Here is a 27304-nt window from a genome sequence, read left to right as displayed (position 1 = left end):
ACTGGACAACATTTCCAAATCCAGGGCAGGGTTTGCAGGGGCCATTCTCCATGGCTTCCTAGAAAGCTCCTCTGCCCCCACCTCCTCCCTCTCCTTCTCCTCATGAGCGTTTGCACACTCCCTCATGTAAAGAATACTGCAGCAGCAGAACAGAAGGATATAGATAAGCTGTGTAAAATCTCACCATAACGGTAAATGTCCTTCTCTTCTCTGTTGCAGTATTCTATCCCACCCTCCATCCCCCTGCATTTGTTGTTTCTTGGATGCATCTGTGCTACATTCCTATTCCTCAGGCATTCTCCCTGGGGAACTCCGTTCTGAGGTCGGTGCATGCATATGTCACTTTTATAGCCTATATCCGTTAGACTAAGTGCAACGTACCATGCACCCTAGGCACTAATGACTTTTGTAGATTGACCAATGTTGGGTTGCTTGGCAGGCAATCTCCTCCATGCAAAGAATACTACAACAGAGAACAGAAGGACATCTAATGTTATGGAAAGATTTTACACAACTTATCTTTATGCTAGCAGAGTAGTTCCCATACCATCTTCATAAGGAGATCAGGCATTTGGCAAATTCATACCAACATCCAGTTCTGAGCTTTTCCCCAACCTGGGATATGTGCACATTATTCCTGTAACATCAAGACTGTACTGTGTAAGTCAGATATAGAATTCAGGTTTTATGATGGCTCCAGGTTGCCAGATCAGTTACAATAAATAAACCTTAACTCACAAGTTTGCTTTAGACTGTGTCATATGAAGAAGATGTGATATATTCACCAGTTGTGTCAGAGTGATGGCTTGGGTTCTTGAGGATCCCACTTCAGGCTAGGTCTTCATCTCTAGAGACAGAAAATAAGTGAAAGAGTGGAATAAAGCTATTTAATATTCACTTTTCTGCTGATGTTGGCTCATTTGCTCACAACTGAATGCTCATTTGTGTATTCAGTGTGAAACACTGTGATACACACATTGTGCCTGAAAACATACTTTCTCTGATTTTGTGATACCTTGGAGGCAGTATATTTATAGGCAGGGGGTTTGATTGCAGCCCCCATATTTGCTCCCTGAAAAAAAAAAAGCTTTTTTAAAAATTTCCTGTTGATGGTAGGTACATCATGAATCAAGCAATCAGTAGCAAGTTGGAAACTCAAGCAGCTGAAGTTCAAATTAATAAAATAGATCCATGGAGTACCCTGTCTAATATCACCATGTTTCAGAGGAAGAAGTTGTGGAACATTTATACATTATATGAGAATCAAATGGCTAGGAAGGATGTTACAGAGAGAAGAATATATTTATTTGAACTAACTGTATAAACAAGGAAATGGGAGCAGATTATAATGGATCTTGTTGTCTTACAGGAAGCCTCATTTGAGTACTTACAGAATGAGGGAGAGCGCCTGCTTCTGGAAGCTATGGATGAACTGGAAGTGGCCTTCAACAACACTAATGTCCGCACTGATTGTAACCACATCTTTCTCAACTTCGTGCCCACAGTGATCATGGACCCATCTAAGGTACTATTCTGTTGATAAAAATAGGGTACTCTAGTGGTACAGTTGATGTCAGAGGCTGTTCCCCGGTGCAACAGATTTATAGTTAATTGCAAATCTGTAGAATGTCCCTGCCTAAGAATTTTCTGGATTGGTGAAACAAAGTAATAATAATGTATTGAGTACCTCATTACTTACTGAATAGAATTAAAATCATGTGACTATTTTTGCCTCACAGAAGCTGTTCTGCTGTATTTGTGTATTCTTTGATGTTCTTCATGTTTCACTGTTGCAGTCATCACACTTGGGTTATCTGCCTTGAAGGTAGCCCTCAGTCAGCCCGAAAACCAGAGACTTAATATTTCTGCGTTGGTTGCTGTCGCTACAGGACTGATGTCAGGTCGTCAGGGGAATAAAAACAGGCAGCCGACGCCATTACTTCAGTCTTTCTTGCCAAGGAGCCTAAAGCAGAAGCAGTTCGCATGAGTGCCGGTAGGCCCACTACCTGAGTTTTCATTTACAAATCAAATCATCCTGAAGTCTTCTAAAGCTAAGTTCCCCATTGGGGACCCTTTTTTGTTGCTCTAACCGGTGTCAGAAAAAGTTAACAATTGTCGTGCCTGTGGAAAGCAAATACCATACCGAGATTTTCATTCTTACTGCATCACCTGTTTAGTCCCAGACCACGACGTGCCTTGTTCAATGTCCGAACCATTCATCATCGGGCCCTTTTTGTCACTAAATACTTTCGTTCTCGAACTCTGTATTCCGAAATGGCTTTGGTAAGCCATCCGACTACCGATATTCTGAAAAAACATAAGGATAAAGACAGAGACAGACTGCACAGGTCCAAAGCTCTCGACGATGCTTCCGTTAAGCTAGTCACCAGTTCGTCGGTACTCAGTGAGGTGCTTTCGCAGACACTGATGCCCACTTCAGTGGATTCACAGGCCTCTACCAGGAACCATTCGGAGTCTGGTATGCCTCGAGACTCTTCTTTGACTATGGAACCTGCGGATGTCTCTACCTTGGATGGGTCCGGAGCTGCTGAGCAGGCACTGGCTTCTGAGGAAGTTTTTCACACTAACAATGTTCGACACAAACCGACGTTCAGTTCTGTCTAAAACTACCTAGTTTCTAAGGCCAAAAGTACGTGCTACACCTAGAAAACTGACGACCAAACTGCATGCACCTGCTCCCTTGCCACAACATCAAATGCTTAGAATGGCAGAAGACCGTATTATGCTGATTAGGGAGAAAAAGAGATCAGTCCCCAGCAGCTTCAACAGACCAAGAGTCCGACGACTCTGAGGGCTCTGATTATGAAGACATGCCCTTATCTGCTTATGAGGATTCAGATGCAGACAAATCCATTCCCCTCTACCTCTCCTCCAGAGGATTTTTCTTTTGGTGAAACCTTACATACTTTAAGAGAGCATTTCCATTGGGAATGCCAAGACTATCCTCAGTCCAAAAAGAGAATCAGAGAATTTCTAGACTTGCCACAACATAGGCTTTTAACAATATTCCCAGTCCTGGAAATTGTTGATGTCTTTATGGAATCCAGTCTTATCCTGATACTTTACCCCCTACTCCTAGGAACCCAGACAGGTACTGCAGAGTACCTGACTGTCACAAATTCCTTTTCAAAAATCCTACTGCTGACCCAGAGGTAATTTCCCAGGGGCCTAAAGGTATCAAAGCAACTGCAGCTAAGAATCCCACCCCTTCAGACAGGGATTCCAGAGCTTTGGACAAATGGGATAAGAAAGTATATACCTCTGCAACTCTCGCCATTAGGGCTTTGAATTGTCAGTTTCACATGCTGAAGTACCAACATATTACGGAACTTATTAAGCAAAAAATAGCTACCTTTACAGACTGTGCAGAAAATAAAGAATTGCAAGAGCTTATGCATTCTTCAATCGAAGTCAGCAAGCATACATTGCAGTATGGCTTTGAAGCCCTAGAAGCATCTTGCAGGGAAGCAGTCACTGGTTCTGTACTGAGAAAGCATACTTGGCTTAAGGAGCAGACCTTGCCAGACCATGTCAAATCAAAGTTATTAGACACTCCTTTGAACAAGGACAATCTGTGTGGCACCAAAGCAGAAGAGGTTCTTAAAAAGATGGAAGAAAAAGCTAAATCTATGCAAACAGTCAAAGAATTCTTGCAAGTACAGCCTCCTAGATTCAGTAGGCATTGCCCCTCGAAAAATGGTCCTTTCCACCCCCGTCAAGGCCATCTCAAACTAGACCCAGGGGAAACAGACCCCCAGACTACAGTCTCAGGGTATGCAGAGATCTAAGCAATGGAGTGTCTCCACCTCTAAAGCAGGGAGTGCTAAGCTACCCCCTTACGGATAGAATTCCCAATGACTTCTCAACTCCACTTCCCACCTCTGCCCAACTGCTTGTGCCCCTAGGAGGAAAACTTGCCCTTCATGCAAAAAAATGGATTTCCATCGCCAAAGACAGATGGGTCCTCAACATTGTATCCCAGGGGTACAAATTTTACTTCCACTCACTGCCAACCCCAAAAGGGTTCCCAGACCTTCCTCCAAACCAGTGGGCAGAGGCACAAAACCAAGTTCAATCCCTGCTCTCTATAAGGGCAATTCAACCTGTTCCTGCAGAACAGATAGGTCAAGGATTCTATTCCAGACTTTTCCTGGTACCCAGAAAAGAGGGCACTTGGCGCCAATCCTAGATCTTTCAATTCTCAACACCGTCCTGGTGGTACCAAAATTCAAAATGCTCACCCTGCAGCAGCTTCTACCTATGCTAGCCAAAGATACCTGGTTGGTCACCCTAGACTTAAAAGAAGCCTATCTGCACATCCCTATAAGGGAGCCATGCAGGAAATATCTACCCTTCAGGGCAGGATCTATGCATTATCAGTTCTCTGCACTTCCCTTTGGCTTATCCACTGCTCCCAGAGTATTCACAAAATGCCTGGCTCTAGCCATTGCTTACTGTAGACAGAGAAATATTCAAATTTACCCATACTTGGACGACTGCCTGATTCAGGCAGACAGTCAGGAAATGCTTTTGCAGCACCTGACATTTGTAAAAACCTTTTAACCTCCCTGGGGTACACCATCAACGAAAATAAATGAAAACTAGTCTTCATTCAAAAGATTGTATTCCTGGGAGCAAGCTTGGACACAGCATCCCAGATGGCATTCCTCACTCCAGAAAAACAAGCCCATCTGACAGACTATTTTACTCAAATGGCCACCAGAACCCAGCTATCTGCAAGGAAAATTCTGCAGACCCTAGGGTTCATGGCCTCATGCATCCTACTAATTCCATATGCCAGACTGCATATGAGGAAACTTCAGTGGTACTTAAAAAGTCTTTGGTGCCATCATTCTCAGGACCTGGAAACTGTCATTCCTATCATACCCTGTCTAAGGACAGAGTATCTTTGGCGGGCAGCAGCATGCAACCACAACAAGGTACTGCCCTTTACTCAACCCCACGCCATCCAGACCTTAACCACAGATGCATTAGACTATGCCTGGGGGGCCTCACATGGACGGCAAGTGCATTCAGGGCCACTGGAACCCAAGTCAAATTCATCTGCACATCAACCAAAAAGAGATGCTAGCTGTGCAGCACGCTCTGACAACTTTCAGACCCCTACTCTCACCAGGACACCTGCTAATATTTTGACAACACCACAGTTATGTGGTACATCAACAAGCAGGGGGGAACCCACTCTTACCCGCTCTGCAGGCTAGCCATGGCCCTGTAGGTCCATCTGCAAGCTTAATTCCTGCTAGGCAAACAAAACTCACTGGCAGACGACTTAAGCAGAAATCTCCTAGACCCACACGAGTGGCAATTAGAACCCAGCACCTTCAACCTTCTGATTCAGAGATGGGGGACACCAGAGTAGGGTCTCTTTGCCTCCCCTTGCAATCACCAGCTCAGCAAATTCTGCACCAGGACACCTCACAGCAGGGCCTGGAAAGTGAATGCCCTGTCCTTCTAGTGGGAAAATATCTAAATCTGTGTCTTTCCCCCTCTGCCACTTTCTCTCAAGAGTATTGCTCAAAATAATGCAGGACAGACTAAGGACAATTCTGATTACCTCGGACTGGCCACGCCAGCACTGGTACCCACTCCTGCGCAGCCTGTCACCAGTGCCACCCTGGCACCTACCCCAGAACTCAACCCTGCTCTCTCAGCAGGGGGGACAGATCTTGCATCTGCAACTGAAAACCCTAAATCTTGTAGCCTGGCTTATTCCTTGAATTCTCCCCCAGTAACCAGCCTAAGTAAGCAGGTGCTGGACGTCATTCTTGAAGCCAGAAGACCCAGTACAAGGAAATCCTATGCTGATAAGTGGAAAAGGTACTGCTCCTGGATTCAGTCTAAAGGAGAGGACACAACTCTGCCCTCCCTGCTTCTAATCCTGGATTACTTAGATCTACTCCACAGGGGCCTATCCTTCTCCTCCATTAAGATCCATGCCTCTGCCATTTTGGCTCATTACAACACTGTGCCACCTCTCTTCTCTCACCCTCTTATCAAACAGTTCCTGAGAGGGGCAAACAACTTAAGGCCGCCAAGGAGAGCACCCACCCCTGATTGGGACCATAACTTTGTACTGGAAAAGCTCACGCTTCCCCCCTTTGAGCCTGAAGCATCAGCAGAGTTAAAATTCCTCTCTTGGAAAACAGCCTTGCTTCTGGTCATCACTTTAGCTAGAAGAGTGTCTGAGCTACAAACTCTTATGGCTGTGGAACCCTTCATTATTTTCCATGCTGACAGGGTTTCCCTCAGGACTAACCCTTCCTTTATGCCTAAATTGGTGTCCATTGTGGCTCTCAACCAATCTGTTGATTTGCCAACTTTCTTCCCCTAATCCTCAAAATAAAGAGGAAAGGATCCTGCACTCCTTGGACGTGCACAGACAGCTCAGATTCTACCTTGATAGGGCTAAGCCCTTCAGGAAATCTGACCAGTTACTAGGCAAGGCCATTTCGAAACAAACAATTTCCAAATGGATAGCATAATGCATCCATTTCTGCTACAAGCACCATGGGAAACCAACCCCTCAGAGAGTCAGAACACATTCCACTAAGGAAACTTCTACCTCTACAGCATTCCTCAGGGGAGTCCCTACCAGGGACATCCCGGAAGCTGCTACCTGGAGTTCTGTACACACTTTCACCAAGCATTACCACAAGCTTATCTTTTCCAAATCCAGGGCAGGTTTTGCAACAGCAGTCCTGCAAGGCATACTAGCCAGCCCCAACTCTTCTTGACTGCCTCCACCCTTCTTCAGCTTTGGGAATCTACCCAAGTGTGATGACTGCAACATTGAAACACGAAGAACATAGTACAGTTGTGTACACTTACCATAAATGTAGATGTGTATTCACTGTTGCAATCCTGGTTTCCCTCCCTCCAGCCCCCTTGTCTCTCTCTCTCCTCTCTATGTTTATTACTCTCCCCTTTCATGGGTATTGGTATTTACTTTTTACTGGTGGTGTTTTCCCCACCATAACTTATCTCCCTATTTGGGGGCTCCTGACATTTGGGGCAAGAAAAACTGATGTAATGCCGTTGGCTGCCTATTTTTATTCCCCCGATGAACTGACGTCAGTCCTGGAGCAACAGCAACTGATGCAGAAATACTAAGTCTCTGGTATTCTGGCCGACTGAGGGCTACCTGCAGGCAGATAACCCAAGTGTGATGACTGCAACAGTGAATACACTCGAACATCTACATTTATGGTAAGTGTACACAACTGTACTTTCTTTCTTATGTTGACTGCAGTGATCATTCACTTTTGGATACTAAGTAATGTATGTGACAACATTTAGGTACATAATTGATATTGTATCAGACTATAGGATATTCATAGATTTATAGATTTTTGCTAGGCTAATACCCCAGGGGGCTTTCTAAGCCTAGCCAAGTTTTCCCAAAAGAATTATAATGCCCTGTACCCGAATAAGACTTTAAGAGCCAGGCATTTATAAGCTACCTCTGCCCATAAGGGACATAGATGCTAGGCCCAGTATAAATCTCCTATTGCTCCCAGTATAAATCTCCTATTGCTCATCCACTGGTTTAGGCTGTCCTTAAATTGGATAATAGATGAATTCAGCTTACAAGGATGGGAAACCTTTTACATAGGAGGGGACAGTCTCTGGGACACATATCTGTCTCTCCAGAATGTTTTGTTTAAGTCAAAATTCAGGTCCCTAGACCTTGTAGTTCTGGTAATCTTTGACTTACAAATATGCAAGGGATTCATAAGTGCAGGGTTTGCGGATGCCTTGTAAGCAAGCATAGATCACCCCATCAGCAATCTATAGGGGACTGAGTAGAGGGAAAGGGCTTTAAGGCACGCTGCATAAGGCAGGTTTTGTTACGCCTTGTATTCTTTTTGTAAGGAACCTCTGAGGTCGCTCTAGTTGCTGTTTATGCCTGGTCAGGTACATACCAAAGGCATCATTGTACTCTATGACTGGTCTGATAAGGGAGGAGTACAGTGGGATAATGACCTCTTTGGACCTAGATGCCATGTCCTTAATTAGAAGTTGCGCAACATAAAAGGATTTCCTCACCTGACTTGATGGATCCTAGCCTCAGAAAGGCAGCTAACCATGACTCTCTCCTTAATCAGTCTGGTGAGGGGAGCATCAGTGTGCCACACTGTAGATTCACCAATAAACTGGAAATTTGTCTGTGTGCTGGTTTGCCTTAAGGGCTTAGCAGTAGATGCACTGGATACAGTGTTACTATGTGTATCTATGGGTGGTATTTTAGCAAAGTGTTTATATGAATGCTGAGGATTCTTTCTTTGATTGTACTGTGCAGGAGGTCTTTGCATTTTAGGCTACATGTAAGTGCCTCAAAATAAGTAGTTTTATGTAGAGTCTTTATTTTTTGCAGTATGCACTGTGCAAGTACCACTTGCAACCTCTATAGGATTAGTTTTGGTTGTATGAGAGTGTTTTGCCCCCGACATTAAAGTGTTTTTACACCTCTCACATATGTATCTGTTTTATCAAGAATAAGTGGGTTGTCAGTGTACATGAAGCAATTGCTACAGTGATTCAAAATACCCATCTCAATTAGACTGGCCACAGAGAGAGTCTGGAAGTGCATATTCATGGCTACTAATCTGCTAAGGAGGTGTGAAGGAAATTTAAGTATTGAACAGGTCAATGTGACAAGGAACTTGATGAGCAACCCTCAGCTATGTGCAGACTAGGTGCTCTAGTAGTTAAAAAACTGTCTAGACAGCAATGGCATAGGATTCTAGACGACAAACTTTCCTAATGTAAAATAAGTGGTTTGGACCCCAATTGCTTAATAAACCAGAATAAAGACACTTAGAATAATAGACACAGTAAGACTTCACAAGCAGTTCCCAGCTTAGAAAGGTGGAGCTACCCCCTCCTTCCATAACAGTGCAGATCACAAAACTTCTTAATGTAAAATAACTGATTTGGAACCCAAGTGCTTAACCCAAAACTAAGACATTTGTTTAGAGTAACAGACACAATAATCCTTCAACCAGCAATTCCCAGCTTGGAAGGGCATAGACTATTCTGTCCTGCCACAAGACTGTAGACCACAAACCTTCATAATTTAAAATAACTGGTTTGGACCCTAGTTGCTTAAACCAGAACTAAGACACTTAGAATAACAGGCACAACAAGCATTAAGCAGCAATTACCAGCTCAGAAGTGTAGAGGCTACTCTCTCCTCCCACAAGAGTGTAGATAACAAGCCTTGTTAATGTGAAATAATTGGCATGGAGCCCAAGTGTTTAAACCAGATATAAGACATTTTTAGAATAACAGACACAATAAGCCTTCAACCAGCAATTCCTAACTCAGAAGGGTGTAATCTACCTCTCCTGCCATTAGAGTGTAGACCAGAAATCTTCCTTATGAAAGATAGCTAGTTTGAAGCCCAAGTGCTTAAATCAAAACTAAGAAATTAGACTAACAGTTACAATGTAATCAGATTACTGACAAGCAGTAATAAATTCAGCAGATTAAATGCAATTGAACATTTTAAGAATGTGCAGCAAAAAAGGTAAATAAAAATAGGAAGACGCACAAATACAGTAAAACAGCTGAATAAAGTGAAATATGTTTTTTAGTAAGTGGGAAGGGAGGAAACAGAAAATAATACAATTTTAAGAGACTAAGGGGGAGGGAGTGCCTTTCCAGTGGATCTCTCAGTGCTCAGAAGGATGAGCTGATGAGATGGGATTGGAAGGAGTTTCCAAAATCAGATTTATAGTAGGGACAGGCAACTCAAAAGCCACCAAGTTTAAAAGTACAAAAGCAGAAGGGCAGGTAGAGGGAAAATCAAATGCAAATAGAGATCAGCAATAGTCAGGTAAAGAACAAGTAAAACAAGCACTACAGCTAAGTAAAGATGTCACTAAAATATGTGAAGTTGAATGAGTATTGCCATTTCTCAGCTCCTACCACTAATTAGCTGGATGTTATTCACTGTCTGCAAAATAATTCATGTTATGTAGTCCAATCTCGCCTTCATTCTTACCCCTGGGTTCGGAGCCAAACCTCAGCTCCGACTCGGCCATACTCTAGCTCAAAGTCTTCAATTGGCTCATGGCTAAGAGGTATCCCATCATGCAACAGGCCCATTTCCCAGATCTCATTTGCCACTCCTTACTCTCAGATGTGGTCTTGCTTTTGGCCGTGGCTAAGTATACTTTTTCTAAAGTTTTGGATGTTTGTTTATCATAAAAAGCTATTTTCATCGCTACTGTGTGTGTGTCTCTCTCTGGCTGGTTGTGTGGCCTTTTTCATTGGCCGTTTTTTGGTATCCCATCTACTCCCTTTCTTCCCATGGGCTAGGCCCGTTTCAGTTAGAGGACCTAGTCCTCCCCATTGTTTTCCGAGTTGTGCTTCTGTTACTTGTAACTTAGTGTTTTTTTCATCTGATGGTGGTGTTATCCTGCCTTTATTTCCCCTGGGCTAGGCCCGTTTAAATTAGAGGACCTAGTCCTCCCTGTAGTTTTTGTTCCCATCGGCTACTAGGTCGTGTTTAGTTAGAGGCTCTAGTTTCCCGCACCGGTTTAGTTAGGTCTTTTGTGTGTACGTGTGGTTTTGCAGCTTGTCTGTGTGTGTGTACTCCTTATACAGTATGTCTAAGGATACTAAGGAACACAGGCCTTCGGGCTTTAAGAAGTGTATTGAATGCAACAATAAAATGTCTGACTGATGGGCACTCCGTGTGCATGTACTGCTTGGGGGCTGTTCACCTCCAAGAGTCCTGCTTGTTTTGTTATTCCTTTAGTCCCCGCATGCTACAGGAGAGGAAGAACAAGCTCATCCTGAAAGGACTGCTTAAACACTCCTTCGAGGAAGACTTGGCTAAGTCTTCCAGTGCCATATCCTCTCCAGCTAAAAAAGACAAAAAGACTGCTAAGAAGCACTCTCTGGCTCCGTCTGTTTCTTTGGAGCCGCCATAGAAAGTTGCTAGAACAGCTTCTCCTTCCTCGGCTCCATTGGCTTCGGTGCCGACAGAAGGTGGTCTGTATCGGCTCCCAGCCTTTCGGAGCCGGCCACGGATATTTTGGTTCGGTGCCGGTCTCCAGTTGTAGGACCGGGTTCTCCTTCACGTCAGTCTCCCTCTGTAGGGAGAGCCAGATCTCCAACTATATCCTCCAGGTCCTCGAGGTCCCTTTCCAATGAGGACATTAATAGAGTGGTGAAGAAACTGCTTCAGTCATCGGTGCTGGCCAAATTGATTTTGGCTCTGACCCAGTCGGCTCAGGAGACCATGGCCCCTTCATCATTTGTTGTTCCTCCTCTGAGCCTTTCTCAGCCATCGGAGCCAGAGTTGTCGGTTCTGTTGGGTGCCATTAGGTTGGTTCCAGTAGCTTCGCCTGGCCTCTCAATTCTGATTTCCACTCTGACCCCGTCGGTTCTGTCCACGAGGTCGAGAGTCCACAGTTCCCAGGTCGGACCCGAGGGGGAGGGCTCAGATTGATCTTCATCGGTTCCGAGCCTTCCTCTCGGTGCTTCTGCACGGGTGAGCTTGGACCTGACATTTGCTTCGGACCTCATCGGCGCTGAGGGCTACTACCATATCCTTTGCAGTTAGTCGACCTTCGAAGCAGGGGGGATCAGCCTTCGAGGTTATGAGGAGCATGCTGGCCAGGTCATCAGCTGCATCCCACAGCACTGGCACTCTGCCCCCTCCAGCACCGGTGTCAGTTTCAGATCACCCTCTGTCCATGGACAGTGGAAATCCAAGGCCTCAGGATACCTCCATGAGTGGTCCCCAACTTTCTGATGTCTCCCCAGAGTTTTTGCCCACCAGAAAGAGATTGTGTAAGAGGAAACACTTCGACTCCCCGGATGAGTCTCTCATGTCGGACACCATCCTTGAGGAGTCAGAAGGGTCCCCCAAGTCCTCTTCTGAAGATATCTCATTTTCAGATATCCTGGAGATCTTGAAGCAGAAAGGCGGCTGGCCCTCCAAATCCCCTTCTGATGAGGAGTCTGTGTTCCTGAAGGCTTTCGGGTCTCAACCTTCTGCCTCTTGGGTGTCTCCCCCTTTCGATGAGCTACTAGATCTAGTCTGTTGAAAGGTGTGGGAAACTCCTCTGACACTGTGGAACCAGTCCCTAGAAGGCCCAATAAGTTTTTGTCCGCTCCCACAGACAAGGAATTTCTGACAAAAGGCATTCCAGTAGATGCCATGGTGGTGGCAGCAGCCACCAAGAAGGAACTTGCTGAAACTTCGTGTACCATCCATCCGCCTAACAAGGAGTCCCAGGCCATGGACAGGTATGGGAAGCATGTGTTTACCTCAGTGGCCTTTACTCTGTGGTCGCTGAACTACTTGACACATTTTACAAGTCCGGAGAGATCTCTTAAAAAAGCTAGGAGATTCTCTACAGGGTAACGTTTCTGATGCCATGGCGCAGAAGGTCAATGCACAGATGTCTACCCTAAATTCCCTTACCAACTCTTCCATGAGGCTGATCGCATGCACAGCTGATGGAGTGAGCAGGGCAGTGGGTTCCAGAGTCTCTCTTAGGAGACCCTCCTGGATGCACCTCTGTAACTTCGCGGAGGCCTTCAAGTCTATGTTCACCAATGCCCTGTTTGACGGTTCATCGTTATTCGGAACCAAGGTAAAGGACACTCTCACTAGGTGCGAGCAGGAAGGAAAAATCCTGTCTGCTGTGGGAGTCCATTTTTCCATGCCTTTTAGACCTTACCCCAAGGGCCAGAAGGGTGGGAAAATGTGGTTCAGGAAGTCGCAGAGGTGTTTTCAGGATGCACAAAGTGATTCCCCCTCCAGAGGCATGGGAGGGGGTGGAAGTTCAGGTAGACGCCGCCCTAGAAGCAGAGGAGGCCCGCGTAACCAAGGGGACGATGATTCCTTTCACTGTTCTCCCTACCAGCGCTCCTGAAAGGAGGCCCATCTGTGCATCTCTGGAGCCGGTCAGGGGTCGCATTTTTTTATTTCCAGAAGCCTGGCAAGACGTCACCCAAGACAAGTGGGTTTTAAAGATAATTTCCAGAGGTTATTATATTCCCTTCTCTTCTCCTCCCTCACCAACCAAGAGAATTCTAGACATTCCACCTGGTCAAAGGGATTCTGCAACTTTAGAAATAAAAAAGTTGCTTTCAAAGAGAGCCATCCAGCCGGTCCCTGCAGACCAAGTAGGATTAGGGACTTACTCCAGATTCTTTTTGGTGCCGAAAAGAACATTGGACCTGAAACCCATCTTGGATCGCAGCCAATTGAACCTACATGTACAAAAGTCCAAGTTCCGCATGGTCACCTTACAGTCAATACTCCCTCTGTTAGGGAAAGATGTGTGGATGTGCTCCATCGACCTCAAAGATGCTTACTATCATATCCAGATGGACAGTGCATTGAGAAGTCATCTATGCTTCTGGCTGGGAGCCATTCATTTTCAGTTTTGCGCCCTGCCCTTTGGTCTCACCACAGCTCCCAGGGTGTTCACCAAATGCATGGCAGTGGTAACGGCTCACTTGAGACATCAGGGATTCCAAGTGTTTCCGTACCTGGATGACTGGCTCCTTTCTGCCACCACCAGGCATCTACTGTTGCAGAGCAGGGACACTACCATTACACTGTGCCAAAGGTTAGGAATTACTCTAAATTGGGAGAAATCTGCCTTGTTTCCCTCGCAGCATGTCACTTTTATTGGCGCCGAACTAGATATGGTGCTCATGAGGTCCTTCTTACCAGAAGAGAGAATTTAGGCTCTACAACAGCAGATCTACGCCTTACTACCATTGAGGAAGGTCAAAGCAAAAGTGGTCCTCAAGTTATTAGGGGACCATGGCTGCCACAACCATGCTAGTTTCCCTTGCCAGACTAAACATGAGGGTTCTTCAGTAGTTGCTTTTCACCCAGTGGTCACTACAGTGTCTTCCACTCTCCCATTCTATTCTGATTATGGACACGTGCAAGCAGGATCTATGCTGGTGGCTTCAGGCCAGCAATCTCAACGTGGGCGAGCCTTTTGTACCATCTTCTCCAGTTGCCATGGTGACCATGGATGCCTCCCAGATTGGTTGGGGGGGGGGCATTATCTGGGCAGGACAGTCCAAGGCACGTGGCAGGATCACGAGACCCATTTGCATATCCATGTCTTGGAGATGAGAGCAGTGCTATTAGTGTTGCAAGCACATCAGAGCTTTCTCCCTCTAGGGACAATTGCAGTCCACTCAGACAACATGTCAGTGGTATGCTATCTGAACAAGCAGGGAGAAACCAAATCATACCCCCTTTGCAGAGAGGCACTTCAAGTTTGGCAGTGGGCAGTGTCTTCCCAATGCTTTCTAGTTGCAACACATATACCGGGGAAGCCCAACATGATTACCGACAGGCTGAGCAGAGCTATCCTAATGCCTCATGAGTGGTCCCTGAACAAATATGTTGCGGAGAAGATATTCTGCAGATGGAATCAGCCTTGCTGCGATCTTTTTGCCAGCCCCCCTCAATGCCAAATGCAGCAGCTACTTCACCCTTATCCCCCCAGAGGGGGAGACACCCACGGATGCTCTGGTTCACGATTGGCCCTCCAGTCTTCTCTATGCCTTTCCACCATTTCTTCTGATATCAAAGGTCATTCAGAAAGCACAGTCTTTGGGAATCAAAATTATCCTGATTGCCCCACACTGGCCTCGTCAGATTTGGTTTCCCTTCCTTCAACCCTATCTAATGGATGATCCCTGGATTCTGGACCCAGATCCAGATCTGCTGACTCATATGTCAAGACAGTTCCATCCATCCCTCCATCCAGACCCTCAAGTTGACAGCTTGGCTGCTCCAGTTCCATTCCTAGTCAGGCTTCATGATTTTTCCCTGGATGGGGTCCACATTCTGTCTTCTTCCCACAAGCCTTCTACCAGGAAGATTTATTCCAGTAAGTGGAAGAGATTCTCCATTTGGGCCCATGAAAGACATATTGATCCTTATACAGCTCCTATTTCGGCAATATTAGAATTTCTTTCTCAACTGTCCAGTCAGGGATTAGCTGCAACAACCATTAAAGTGCAATTAGCAGTGATTTCTATCTTTCACGTTGTTAATGAGCCCAACCTTATGGCTCATAGGCTTTGTAGGGCCTTTCTGAAAGGGACAATGTTACTCCGACCTCCAGTCTTTTATCCAGTAATGCCATGGGACCTCAATTTTGTTTTACAGAAGCTCACCTCGGCTCCCTTTGAGCCCGCAGCTACGTGTGACCTAAAATTCTTGTCATGGAAGGCAGTATTTTTGGTAGCCATAACTTCAGCTAGGTGGGTCTCTGACCTCCAAGCTTTATCGATTAAGCCATCTTATTGGTGTTTCACAAAGACAGGGTCTCCTTAAGAACCAGTCCTTCTTTTATTCCAAAGGTTGCTTCTGTTGTCAGTATCAACCAATCCATTGAGTTGCCTGTGTTTTTTCCTGAATTTTCTAACAAGGCAGAATTTAAGTTTCATCAACTAGACGTTCATAGACTATTGCGTTTCTATTTACATAGGACAAAAGAGTTCAGGAAATCAGATCAACTGTTTGTCTCGTTTTCAGACACTAGACTTGGGGTTCCTGTCTCTAAAGTAACCTTATCTCACTGGATCTCCAGTTGCATCTCATATATTTATGGTTCCAATGGCAAAGAATTACCCTTTAAAGTAAAGGTTCATTCTACACGATCTGTGGCTACCTCTACTGCATTTCAGGCTAGGATGTCTATGGATGATATTTGTGCTGCAGCAACATGGGCCTCGCCTCATACTTTTACTAGTCACTACAAATTAGATCTGGTCTCTAGAGGCAGATCTTCCTTTGGTTCCACAGTGCTCAAGAGTATTTTTCACTGAGCCACCCAAGGTCAAGGTGCTAGGGTCGCTGTCCCAGGGGTACGAATGAAGGTGAGATTGGACTACATAACAACAAGAAGTTATGTACTCATCATAACGTTCGATGCATGTAATCCATCTCGCCTTAAATTATTACTAACCCCCCTCCTACCCCCCTCCTTGAGGACCTGGTGTCAGTAGTCCTTTCGGTTGGGGTTGTTCTTCTTCTCAGTATGTGTGTGTGCGCGCGCTTGCAGCAAACAAGATCTGGGGAATGGGCCTGTTGCATGATTGGATACCTCTTAGCCACGAGCCAATTGAAGACTTTGAGCTAGAGTATGGCCGAGTAGGAGCCGAGGTTCGGCTCCGAACCCAGGGTTAAGAATGTAAGGCGAGATGGACTACATACATAGAACATTATGGTGAGTACATAACTTCTTGTTTTCTTACTGACTCTAGCCATCAACAAAAAAAATAAAACAAAACAAAATGCAGTGCAAGACAAAGATAAAAAAATAGATGTAACCAAATCTTAAATGAACAACTTCAATCCAAAATCAAATGTAGACAGATATCAGCAATAGTCAGGCAGAGAACAGCAAGTTAAACAAGCACTACAGCTAAATTATACTACTATTTGTGAGGGTAACTACAGATACATTCACAGCCTTAAGAGGGGTTATTTTTCAAGGTCACATTCTTGGACTGTAGATTTGTTTCTTCTTAAAAAATGTCAAGAAGGTGATTGCTAAAATGCTGGTGCGTACTACAGGAATTGTGTAACTACTGTAACAAATACCAAAAATCCTGGACCATGCTATGTGAGCCATGTAATTTCACCTCACACTTGTTGGTCAGCCTCAAAGCTACAGAATCACAACAGTCTTCATTTAGTTTGTGCTTTAAAATAGTTTGATTTAATATTAATAGTATTTATTTGTTTATGTATTTAAAATGTCTTACTTTATATTCAGTAAATTGTATATTCTAATACAGCTGTTTGTAAGAGGAGCTGGTGCACATTTCATTCTACCAGATGGCTATAGGTTAAGGATGGCACTATTCTCCCTTACAGACATTATTATGGAAATATAGTTTTAATGTCGATGAAGGATATGTTTACACTTTATGGCTTCAGTTATGGACACACATGCTGTATTCATAGTCTCCAGTATGTATGGTCTAAGTACCACCTTTGTCCGTCTGTCCAAAGACCACCTTTGCCCCTCTGCCCAAGCATGCATACATCTCCACATGAGCTAACATCTGTAACTTGGGAGAGCACGCCCACATCATCCTGCCAAGCCTTTGCACTTTGGCCAAGGTCTTGTCAGCAGCAGAGCAGAAATGACAGTCTGCCAACACCCCCCAGGATGGGTACTGTCATTTTTGTTGCTTGCATCCTCCCTCCAAACTACTAATTGAGCTGTGATTGCTAGTCAGGGCTTTATCCCTCTGTGTCACCAGCACAGGCTACACTTTGAAGGAAATGACTGAAACTTAACTCTTACACATGTTGTATGTATATCTAAACAACTTTTAAATATGTATTAGACAGTTTGTAAGGTGGCTTCCACTGTTGTCTAACTTGCAGGTATATTAAAAGTGTGTAGTATACTGCAAGTTGCAACTATATTTAGGACCCCCCCATTTTTTCTCTTATACTTGTTTTAAATACTGTGCTTAACCATGTCCACTCATCATCTTACTGCATTAAATCATATACATACAACACTGCTTTTATTAAATATACTTAATGGACAGTTGACAACTTTCCATAAACCCATCTGCCTTTTTTGATTATGCAGGAATCCAAAGTTCTTTGTGAAAAATATAAAGTACCCAGTATGTCAGATGTTAATTTTTGGTACTTTGTTTTATAATGCAGTTTTAGAAAATTGTTTGTGTGTTTAGTGGAAGTACTAAACCCCCTGACAGATATAGAGTGTGCTTGATAGCTTTTCAAACAGAAAGAGCAACCTACTCCTAGTAAACCTAAATCTACAAAATATATACAATAAACTATCTGACATGCATGCCTGCATTGCATCATATAACTCAGACATATTAGTAACCACATAAACCTGGCTAAAGCAACACACTACAAACCAAGAAATCCTTTCCACCAGCTACCTCATCCTTAGTAGACACAGACAGCATAAAAAGCTGGAGGTGGAGCGATCATTTATAAAAACACCTTAGAACTTACAGCCTATACAAACTTCTGCCTTAATTTCACCAGTGTGAATTACTAGTCTCTTTCCTCCAAATAAGTAATAATAAAATCATCTATGTTACAGCACTATATGTTCCCCCTGATGACAACATCCCAATAGTTCCATACGTGTTATACTGGTTGTCACACAACTTCAGCTTTGAAATCATTATCCTAGGACAGTGATTCCCAACCCAGGGTACATGCTTGGTTGTTTGGGGGTACGCAAAAAAATTAATAATAGTTGAAACAGGTATTTTTAGTATCAGTAAAATCCTACATTTTCTGTCTGTTATTTTGGCTATTTGACTATTCAGTGGAGTGTTTCGCCATGAATGAACAAATGAATAATTGTAGTCCAGTGTAGTTTGATGTCCATTTTAGGCTTCTGATTCACTGTGCACTAGTACATGTTTGAAGTACTGTATCAGAGGCTTGGGAAGGTAGCTGCATTATTGGGACACTAAACCACTGTTGTAAAAGTAAAATGTGTCACGTGAACACCTGCTTGCTATATACTTTAAAAAAGATTAACGTCAGCAGTGAGGATGGAAATCCCCTGTAGAGGATACTAACTGTAAGTATCTGTGGCTAGTTCTAGAGAAGACAAATAACTAAATTCTACTGAAGGACTTAGCAGCTGCAGAACGATGCAGTGAATTACAAGAATGTTATATCGGGACTACACCTAACAGGTTCAACAGACTGCACCATACCAGCTTATTGTGTCTGCTTTATATAGTCAGCACAGATTTAAATTGAGATGCATTTCACAAAAGTCACAGTTCAAAATAATTATGAGCATTTTAACCTTGGACTTGTACTGCTTCAACTGGACTCTTTGGCATTAAATATTACCAGTGTTAAGTAAGAACTCTAGTTATTCCTGTGCCCCATTCTCTTCCTCCCAAATACAAAAATGAAAACCCTCCCCTTTACTAAACAAGGGCTGTGATAGTCAACCCGACTCCAATGTTGCACTTCCATTATCTTTAGAGTAAAAACCCGACATTCGTACCAATTTTTCCTATATCTACAACTGCATTCTGGCTCGATTGCTGGTCTTTTCAATTCAGACGAGGTTTTCATTTCTGATACAGTAAGAACATATAAGATTGTTGGAAGAGAAGTTAGGTATATTCTTGCTTGCAAAATCCCAATACATCGAGGCTCTGCTACTGCACCTGGAATGAACCATCAGCCTATGGGTTAGGGAAGCAAGATGTTCCCTGAAAATGTCAATCTTGGATCAAGCTTTTCTGAATTCCCAGTGAAACACCCCAGGGAACTGTTCTTAGTTTAATAATGGATGTGGGGGAGGGGGGATACCTGCATGGATGCAATCTGAAAATTATTAAAAATAATCTATTTAATCACATTGGACTCCATCCAATATGTGGTCTCTTCTGAGCGATTCAGCATATTTTAGCCGTTACATCCACATGACTCAGTGATCTGCAGTTTCTCAAGTGTAAATTCTTGCAAGTTTTATAGTGCAGTAATTGTATCCTAAAATGCAACCAGAAAATAGTAAGTCATTCTGCAGTAAGATAGTTCTTTGCTCTTTCTGGTTGGCTCCTTATGTAATTAATTTGTGAAAATTCTTGTACCAGACTATTTACACAGATTTCACAATTAGGTCTTCATATTAAAAGACATGCTGCAGGTGTATTCTGATACACTCTTTTGTTTTCCATCTCCTTAGTCCATACTGTGGAAGTGGCTGTTTCATGTTATTAAATAGTCAGTTGTGTTAAAGTAATTATTTGATAGCGATCCTGCAGCACACTGACTTTGATTGCTCCAGTTGTCCTGAATGAGCCTAGCTCAAAACAATTTATACCCAAAGCTGCAAATTTGAACTGAATCAATCTCTGTGGTGCATCTACTGTATTTATCCAGACTAACTTTCAGCAGCACAAGTCTGAACCTCAATACAGTGTGCATTTGTGAAGATCCAGCGTTTTATGGTAAATGGGTTAGTCCGGTCTTGAAAAGGGCCAGACACAAAATCCCACCTCATAAATATGACATATTCTGACATGAGTTATATGGGATCTAGAGTAATAGGACTATATGTTTATACACACACAAAAAAAAGGAAATAAGTTGTAAGTAAAGAGCAAAGGGAGAGTGATTTGCTATGGGCAGACCTACCCCAGCACTCCACTGTCACTTGCGGATGGCTCACCAAACTAAGCATACTTTACAACCTCATTGGCCTCATGTGTATTAGTCTGTGCTTTGGCTGATGCTGGGCCCATTGAACAGTGTATGACGAGTGAGTTTTTCCTGATCTTCTTAACATGCGGTAATTTTTATCATTATTTAAATTTAATATATAAATTAATTTCTTAATTAATTTATTATTAGATATGGATAAGTGGCTAAAACCTGGCATAAGAAATGAGCTGAAGCATGATAAGGAAAGTGATCAATTACCAAGTACTTCTCGAGACACGTCTAACATTTTGGTACAGAACACTTACCAGGCACAGTCCTTAGTCCCTCAAAGAGGGAAAAAGATAAAATACTGTGATGAATATATGAAATATGGATTTTCATACGCTGGAAATGGGCTGTCCTAAATCCCAGTGTGTGGTGTGTGGGGAAGTGTTGTCAAATGGCCACATGAAACCTTCCCTACTTTTACGACATTTAGAAACAAAACATGCTAATTATAAAAACAATGAATATAGTTTTTTCAAACGCTTAGCGGAAAGTAAAAAAAAGATCAAATTTGACATCATGCATCCTGTCAGCTAACAAAGATTATGCAAACGCGATTAAAGCCAGTTACTGTATTAGTTACTGCACCGGTTACTGTACCGCTAAATGTGGTAAAAATCATACTGTAGCTGACAATCTAATATCTCCCTGTAGAAAAGATGCTGTTCAATGTATGATTGGAAAAGAACATGTGCAGAAAATGAACACTGTCCCTCTTTCGAACAATGCAATATTTCGAAGAATTGAAGATATGTTTGATGATGTTAAGATGACAGTAATAGGCATAATTAAAAATAGTAAAAGTTTTGCTGTTCAAGTTGATGAAAATAGATGTTGCTAATTTTGCTATTTTGCTTGTTATTGCGAGGTATTTGAAAGATAATAAAGTTGAAGAAAATCTTTCACTTTGTCATCCTCTGTCAGAATGCACAAGAGGTGAAGATATATTTAATGTTATTGATTGTTATTTCAAAGTAAAGGAGATGGTCTAATTGTTATGGATTATAAACCGATGGTGACAAGTCTATGTCAGGTATTTACTCCAGTCTTCGCAGTCTTGTCATGAAGGTAGCTCCCAATATAAGTATGAGCCACTGCTGTACCCATAGACAAAGTCTGGCATGTAAGAACCTCCCTGGTAAATTAAAACTCATTTTGGATGAAGCCGTCAAAGTGGTGAATTTTATAACGTCAAAGTCCACAAACTGAAGAATTTTCAAAGCTGTGTGTCGAGATGATTCATCATTCTACTCTGCTCCTTCATACAGAAGTAAAGTGGCTTTCTCTTGGTAAAGTACTTACCTGGCTGTTTGAACTTAGACATGAAGTCCAGGTGTTTTTTTTTGAAGACCATCCTTTCCTCCTTGCTTCCAAGTTACACAACTGTAATTGGCTTCAGGCACTTGCGTATTTATCAGATATTTTCTAAAATGTAAACAAATTAAATGTGACACTTCAGAATAACTCAGTAACGGTCTTCAATGTCTCCGACAAAATTGAATCTATGATTAAAAAAATAGATTTTTGGAGGTCATGTCTTGAAAATGGCCAACCTGAAGTATTTGAAACTCTGCATAATTTCTTATCTGAAAACAAGCTTCGTCTCTCCCAGGAAATAAGTGAGAAAATAATTGAACACTTGAAAGGGCTAAAATCTGATTTCAAGAAGTACTTCCCCAAAACTGAAGAAGACAATATTGGATTTCAAATCCTTTTGAAGAACAATATATTCCGGCAGCTAAATTATCAGTCAAGGAGAAAGAGAAGTTGATTGAACTTTCAACTGATGCTACTTTAAAATCCGAGTTCAAAGTACAATTTCTTACTAACTTTTGGGCAAACATCAGCAGAGAATACAAGCAGCTTTCTGACAAGGCCCTGAAGTTTCTTTTGCCATTTACAAGTATGGAACTGGCAGAGAGAGCTTTCTCTTCTGGCATCTTTATTAAAAACAAACATTGTAATAAGCTAAATGCAGTTCCAGATTTATGATTGCACCTTGCATCAGCTGAACACGATTTCAAAAAGCTATGTGCCTCAAAACAAGCACAAGGATCACAATGAATATATTTTTAAGTTAGTCTTAATTATTTGTTTGTGTAGTTTGACATGTTTAACACGTTTGAAATGTCTAATTGTATGATAACTTTATAACTTATTTATTTTTATATTTTGAGTTTTGGAAGTAAAAATATACGTATGCACTCTTTGTTCCCTTAAATATTAGATTGTTTCTTATTATTTATTTAAAGTTACAACACATACATTTGACATAAAAGGAACTGTATAAATTGCAAAAATATGAGGGGTACAGTTTAAGCAAATGGACTGCCAACAGATATGCAAGTCAAAAAAGTTTGGGAACCACAACATACATTATCAACTTATTAACTCTAGCTCCCCTTCCCTATCTATAAATCTTTTCAATTTCATCCAGGTAACCACAAATTCTACCAGAGTCAACAAGAGATCCAGTAGACAGTCTGCCCTAAACTGCATCTTCACCACCAGCCCGAGTCATATCACATCACTGGCTGTCTGCCAGACATTATCAGCAATCATCTCCCAACCTTTGTCCTGAAACAAACCCATCACTCCCACAAATACATATATAGTCACGTCCATAATCACACTCAAGTCACCAAAGATACCTTTATTTCTTACCTGTACACATGTACAAATAGGACATTCTTAAACACTTGCATCTAGATGATGCTGTAACACACTTTAATAATACTTTTCAATCAATACTAAATGAACTTGCCCCATTAATAAGAAGAGAAACAAATCCAGTCCTCCCCACTGGCTTACAAAAGAGACCAGGCAACCCATGACAAGAAGAGCAAGGTATGGAAATCATGGTATAAAACAAAATCTCTGCTAACCTGGCAAATATTTAGATAACTTCTCAACCTCGCAAAGCAAATAATTTAGTCTGATAAAATCTCATCTGCTCTAAATCTGAACCTCCATAAAAATGTTTGCACCCTGGACAAACCACCACACCATCTCCATGAATCAATAATGTGTCGGTCCCTATCCCTGTCCAATTCAACAGTTTTTGCACTCAGTCTGTACTCTCCTTATTAAAACGCTAACCATCCTCTCCAGTCACAATCTCTCCTAGCCATAACGCTCATCTAATGCCTTTCTCCCTTAAATCGGTACCTACATTTACCATTAAGAAGCACCTTCAAAAACTAAAAACTACAGCTCCTGCCTTTGACAGTCTGTCTGTCAAATATCTTTTAAACTCACAGCCATTGTGATATTATACCCCATATCTATACTAATAAACTGGTAAATCACTAAAAACTGCATCCCATCTATCAGGAAAAAATCGCATATCATACCTCTGCACAAAGTTGTCAACTGCACAGACTTCTATGATTTCAGACCCATTGCTATTCTACTAACTTTTTCAAAAATATTTGAAAAATGCATCCACTCTCAACTCCTAAACCATCTCATTAACAAAACATCTCATTAACAAAAATGTTTCCAACATTCAACATGAATTTTCGCCACACCATTAAACCATTACAACATTCCTTAGCTTCACAAACTTCATAAACTCCAGTCGAATTGCAGGAAACTTTGTATCCTCTCTCTTCCTAGATATGTTGAAAGCATTCAACACAGTTTCTCATCAAAAGCTGCTTATCAAACTTGCTTCCTCAGGAGTCTCCCAATCTACATTCTCATGTTTCCACAACTACTTTTCAAACAGAGTACATATAGTCAAATAAAAGCAAAAAACTCTCCTCCTCACTATTCCCTGTTGGGATACCGCAGGGTTCTGTACTGGATCCCGTACTGTTCAACATCTTTACCAGAAATCTTCACAAAGGAGCCCCCACTCTCATTGTTTGTGCAGTATGCAGATGATGCCACCCTGCTGGGATCCATACTGATCCCCAAAGGAATTTTTTACCGAAAGAAAAATGGCTGGGCATACTTAAGCGAAAGTGCTTTTCACCGAAGAAGTACTTTCGTAGAAGTATGTCTGCAGCTAGCGGGAGTTGTGGGGCAATGACTGTTGCGGAGACCGTACTACGGTGTGGATAAGGAAAAATTTCCTTTCTTCTCACTGTAGTGCGATCTCGGAGTGAGAATATTAAAGTAGGGGGGGTGTGGGGGATGCAGGGGGGATGAACGTTAATTTACTATTTTTTCTTTTTTTTTTTTTTTTTTTTTGAACACACTTTAGCGAAAGCGCTTTTTCACTGAAAAGTGCTTTGGCTAAAGTGTGTTCTGTGTTAGTGGATTCGGACTGTTGAACTTTCATTCAACAGTCCTAGATCCACCCTGATATGCTCAGCCCAAAATCTCAAACAGCTACAAAAGCACATCCAAGATTGCTTCTCAGCTATTGAATCCTGGTTAACAGGTTACCAGCTACTGCTAAAAAAAAATTATGCTCTTTGTCCCAAAATCCCTATCAGTCCATAAGAATTCACTTAACAGTACCTCATGTAACAATACCCAAAATGAACTAGTGTCCAACACAAAAACTATTAGGGGTGATAATAGACAATGGCCTAAAATTTGACCTACACATCACTAAAGCTGTTAAGAAAACATAACAAACACTAAGCTTCCTCTGCCTTTCTAAACCATTTCATACCAACTCCTCTAAAATAACATGAACATGATCTTACCTCGTTAGCTCTTCTTTACGCATTACCCATCCTTATCAATCTTCATACAACATTAAAAAAGAAACTTGAGGCTCACTGCAACAAAATAGCCAAGTTTGCACCAAACATGCCAAGCAGTCAACCCCGGTGCCTTGCCCTAAAACACCTCAACTGTCTAGAATTACCAAACTACCTGCTCTTCTCCCATCTTGTCATTGTTCACAAAGTTGTACACAAACCAGACAGCTGCAGTTCTGTTTGAAACATCCTACAAACCTACACCTGATCTAGATGCCTGCCCTGTAACAACAAAGCCCTTCTAACTATCATGAAGTCAAACAACAACGCTGGAGATTCCTTATACTCTGCCTGTGTTGCTTAACATTCCACCAGCACTTAAGAAAAATGCCATCCCATCTAGTTGTAAGCATATCCTCAAACAGCATCTTAATGGTTCTTGACAATGTTCCCACTCACACCCTACTTAAGGGCTTCCTTTTTCTAGCCTGTAGTTCACCTTATTCCTCCTTCCAAGTTACTTTTCTATTCTCTGTCTCTCTATTTCACTTTTTTCCCACTTAGCCACTAATACACTTAAACTGAAGTACTATTTCCTTAATTTCCATTTATCTCACTACTCAAAGCTAAAACTGATCTATGAATTGTACCTCTATTGCATTTCCTTACTTGCCAGAGTACATAAATCCTTCTTCCATCATTGTATTTCTTTAATCATATATTGCTGCATACTGTAAAATGTAACTTGATAAATTTCCAACTTTTTTCTTAATTTACAGAATATGACATCCATTGTAGTATTCTTTTCTACAAAGTGATTTTATTTTAATCTATATTTACCTTTTTTGTAATTCTTCTGTAAATTGTTTTGGAGCGTTTCTTCCTGGGCCTCTGCTGAAAAGGGGTCCTGTGGCACAGTCGTATTTTTCCACTAGCAAAGGTAATAAATAAACAAATGTGCTTTAAAGTGCAGAAATTATATACAGTACTGATTTCAGATTCACTTTTCAGATGACATGCATTTTTTATGGTGGGAGAGTGTTATATTCTGACAATGTGCTTGTCTTACTGAACAAGATAGTTTGTGGACTGGTCTAAGGTTTTAGGCTAAACTTTCACTGCTTCATGGTTCTTTATATATGTGTTTTAATTGATACCCAGCATTTAAGCTTGATTCACTAAACCAGACTCAGTCTAACCCGAGCAAGTTCACAGATGTACATGAATGAACTTTGCTTCCAGATTTATTGTTATAAATATGTTTGATCTCCCCTGCACCACCATATATTATCAGTAATTTTTTGTTTGCTTCACAGTTTGTGGAGTTGTTCTGGCATCTGACAGAGTTCTCTTACAATTTTATGTTAATGTTAAAAAGAGGATGTCTTTTGTCAGTGAAGAACAGTTCATTCACAGATTCTGCAGATATGTTGAATCCATCATTTACAAGTTATAAATTAATGTCCGAACAAGTGAGGTGCCTGCTGAAAGTCCAGGGACCATCATGCAATTCTCTGAAATATGATCATACATGTATAAACATGGGGGATATATTTGAAGTCTAAGGCTGCAGTGTCTTTAAGGTCAGTGATCTTTGAGTTAATGTGTGTAAACAGCAGGAGTTTTGGGGTGCAATGAGGAAGAGCCCCCTGTAGAAATGTTTTTAAGATGAGGTAATGAATTTCACAATATGCTGTTCTTGTGTATATTTTTTCAGTGTTAGGATTCATACTGTCATGTTACACTTGTGATATGAGCCAGCTACAATGATTTCATAACTGATTAATTTTCTTGGCTAATTCAAATCAGCATATGCACCATGGTTTAATTTGTTTTAATAAAAAAGCAATTACACTTATCAATAGTTCTTTTTGTTAGTAATGTGCGTGCATATGGGCTGTTTCCGTAAGTCTTTTCTGTCTACTTATGTTCCATGTTCTAAATAAGGAATTATTATAGAATTATTATAAAACTACAGGCTCTCAGCAGGTGGAATGCATGATCGATTCCTTCTGCAGACTGTCCAGGTATGCACAAGCACTCCCCTGTCCACCAACTGAAAACATTTTCCTCAGTGATCTCACCTGCAGTCTGTCCAGTTGTACAGAAGCACTCCCCTGACTATAAAATAAAACATTTCCCCAGCGAATCTTCTGCAGTTTGTCCAGGTGTGCACAATCACTCCCCTCTACACCAAATAAAACAATTCCCCTATCTCTTCTGCAATCCATCCATGTATGCACAAGCATTCCCGTACCCACTGAATGAAACATTTCCCCCAGGGATCCCTTCTGCAAGCCATCCATGTATGCACAAATACTCCCCTGACCACCAAATGAAATACTCC

At 42.0% G+C, this 27304-nt stretch overlaps 1 protein-coding gene across 6 annotated transcripts in view; it reads left to right on the top strand.

The window, feature by feature from the left end:
• ACACA (acetyl-CoA carboxylase alpha) overlaps window positions 1–27304 on the top strand; it is a 2143878-nt gene that overhangs the window by 1094019 nt on the left and 1022555 nt on the right. For all 6 annotated transcript variants that reach the window (XM_044054575.1, XM_044054578.1, XM_044054576.1 and 3 more), the window contains one exon: window positions 1370–1525. In XM_044054575.1, the coding sequence (XP_043910510.1) occupies window positions 1370–1525 (156 nt within the window). The remainder of the gene's footprint in view (window positions 1–1369; window positions 1526–27304) is intronic.

Source organism: Protopterus annectens, chromosome 13.part0 (genome assembly GCF_019279795.1).
Source record: "Protopterus annectens isolate FY-2018-M chromosome 13.part0, PAN1.0, whole genome shotgun sequence".
Classification (NCBI taxonomy): Eukaryota; Metazoa; Chordata; order Ceratodontiformes; family Protopteridae; genus Protopterus; species Protopterus annectens.
The sequence above is the reverse complement of the archived record's forward strand: the minus strand, read 5'-3'. Positions and strand labels throughout refer to the sequence as shown.